The following is a 3,058-nucleotide window of genomic DNA, read 5'->3' on the forward strand; positions in this document are numbered from 1 at the left end:
TCAAGCAATTATGATAGTACTTTTGCGAGCATCAGAGCTGAAGATTTTATATATGCGGAGCTCTCTGAAGTTTGATTATTGATGTGTGAAACTGCGAACCTATTGAATATAAGAATGAAGCTGATGCTAAAACTATTAATTGCTGCCGCAGAAAATAAAACACCTTCTATTTCCAGTCTTGTTGCTTGCTTGGTATTTCTATGCTCCACCCCTGTTGGTAGAACCTGTGTACTTATTGTTTGGATAATATTGTTATTTATTGATGAGCTGAAATTATAACTGATAATAATGATATATTGTGATTTGAATTGCAGCCTAAAAGATTGTTTCAGTCTTTGTGACAATGTTTCTGTGGACTGGTTCCTATTAAAGCCGTTGTTGAATTTGCTCTGTGCTTTCCCTTCAGATTGATGAGATCGACCATGATGTTTCTATTGTTGACTATGCTGGGACTGGCAGGCTTTATTGGCGCGACTGGGTACTTCTCCCCAACTGGTAAGGGTAAGACCAATCACTTTATATTGCATTTGAGTATTATTGAAGTAATGTTACAGGTTAATTAGCAACTCATTCAAAGCAATCAGCTCTTATACTAACTCATTTAATTGTGTAACCACAATTAGGTTGTGTCTCACAACTCATTTTGCATCTTGTCCAGGAAAGAACGTGGCTTTACGGGGAAAAGCCACCCAGTAATCAATATTGGCCTTTATTATGTTCTAAACGCCATTGATGGGAACCGTGACACATGGCTCCTGCACACTGAGATTGAACCTAACCCATGGTAGTGATTGGACCTGCTTAATACATACAGTGCTCTTCATTACCATCACCAACATAATTGATTGTTGTTCCAGCAGACTGAATGGAGCTGAGATCCGGATCGGAGACTCTGTGGACGACAACAATGGCAACAACAATCCCAGGTGAACTATGGGAGTTGTAGTTCCACCGACTTGCTAAACTGGGCAAATTATTCAATTTGTCAGCGTTATAGTGAGTTCACATGGGACTGTGTGCAAAGAGAGTCATAGTTACTATTTCTGCAGTAACTTGTACTTTTGATTCATCCTGCAGATGTGCTTTGATCCCTTCTATCCCAACGGGCACCTTCAGCACCTTCCATTGTAACGGCATGGAGGGACAATACATCAATGTGGTCATTCCAGGGAGGAAGGAGTACCTGATCCTGTGTGAGGTGGAGAGCTACAGGGCACCACTGGACTGATCTGAACATTGATATTGTCACGTAGTGACCAGTATAGGGGTTATTTGTTATTGTAGTTTGGTCAGGACGTGGCAGAGGGTATTTGTTTTCTGTGGTTCGGGGTGGTGGTTTGTTTAGAAGGGTGTTTGATTTATTATTTCTGGGTTTTGGGTTATGTTCTATGTTTTTGTATTTCTATGTTCTTTCTAGTTTAGTATTTTCTATGTTAGGTAATTGGGTGTTGGACTCTCAATTGGAGGCAGGTGTTTGTAGTTGCCTTTGATTGAGAGTCCTATATATAGGGATGTGTTTTGTTTGTTAATTGTGGGTAGTTGTATTTCGCACTGCTAGTTGTCGTAGCCTGTGAAACTGTCGTCTGTCGTTCTCTTTGTTTATTGTTTTTCCGTGTTCACATTTATTTAATAAATAATAATGATGTACATGCAACCCGCTGCGCCTTGGTCCTCTCGTCACGAAGACAGTCGTTACAAATATGAACATATTACTAACACTCAAACTACAGCAACCATACACTGTCTCCTGGGCGTTTCATTCTTAGATTACTTTTAGGGTTATAAATAATCAGACTCTGTTTTATAGACTGTACATAAGTAATGTCTCTGCCATTTTATGGCTCCTCAAGTTAAAGTATTTGGTGACGATAAAGAGTGAATCTAGAGCATTTCACGCAATCACATCATGTCATCTAAACAAGCATTTAATGAGATGTTATAGTATAGGTCCTTATAAATGTACTAATCATCAGTAAAGTATATCTGCATGACCTAATATAAAGTGAGGGCTATTTATACTTTATAAATGTTTTGAGTGACAAGTGACATTTTTCACAGAAAGATGGACATGCCATTGGTAGACACTCTGGCAGTACCTGGTGCTCCTAATATAATAATAATAATAATAATATATGCCATTTGGCAGATACTTTTATCCAAAGAGACTTACGGTCATGCGTGTATAAATATTTTACGCATGGTTGGTCCCGGGAATCTAACCCACAATCCTGGCGTTGCAGGCGCCATGCTCTACCTACTGAGCCATACAGGACCACTTCCTTAAATATGGCCGCTAGAACGTATCAATGGTTAAACAATAAGCACGAAAATAGATTTGTTTTATTCCAAAACAGTCACACTGTTGTAGTAGTGCGAAGTGTAACTTTAAGTAATGTTTTTTGTCCGAAAATGCTAACTTTGGCATTTCTTGGCGGTGACTTTTCTACCAAAACCAATGTGGATTGCAGACACTCCTTAGTGCAGTACACTGCTTACACAGTAAGGAAACAAAAATCAGAATACATCGTTTCACTGAACTATCCCATTACGTTGAAAGCGTTACTACCTATACAGTCCCAGTAAAAGTTCAGCCAAACAAAGCAGTGTGAAAATAGTATGTGGTTAAAAGACTGAGGCACTGGAAGCATTTAAAGGTTATACATGTAACATACAGTATCTACCTGCAAATCATACATGTAGCATTTCTACCTCAGTCACATTTCAGCAGTAATCAAGGAATAAAAATCCACTAGAGAGAACCTGTCAGGTTGTGTGCAGGCTACATCTCCCTGTTTTATGATTCGTTTGCGTTTGCGAGGTCGACAACATTAGCAAAAATGTGCATTATAACTCTTCCTGACGTCCTTGCAACAGTTTTTTGTGAATAAAAAGTTTGATATTTCCTTAGACTTCCTGTGTTGTGCTTGTTCTTTTACCATTGATAGGCTATTTTGAGACCTTATGGAGCATCAGGTACTGCTAAAATGTCTACCACTCAAATCAAATATTATTGGTTGCGTACACCTATTTGCAGATGTTAGCGCAGGTGCAGGGAAAT

At 38.9% G+C, this 3,058-nt stretch overlaps 1 protein-coding gene across 1 annotated transcript; it reads left to right on the forward strand.

Moving 5' to 3' along the window:
• The first annotated feature begins 661 nt into the window (after positions 1–661).
• Positions 662–1,267, forward strand: LOC115163953 (fucolectin-4-like). The gene is made up of 2 exons (XM_029716136.1): positions 662–926; positions 1,078–1,267. The coding sequence occupies exons 1-2, from the start codon at positions 733–735 to the stop codon at positions 1,226–1,228; spliced, it is 345 nt and encodes a 114-aa protein (XP_029571996.1). The 5' UTR covers positions 662–732; the 3' UTR covers positions 1,229–1,267.
• Positions 1,268–3,058: the final 1,791 nt, after the last annotated feature.

The sequence above is a fragment of the Salmo trutta genome, chromosome 26, assembly GCF_901001165.1.
Source record: "Salmo trutta chromosome 26, fSalTru1.1, whole genome shotgun sequence".
Lineage (NCBI taxonomy): Eukaryota > Metazoa > Chordata > Actinopteri > Salmoniformes > Salmonidae > Salmo > Salmo trutta.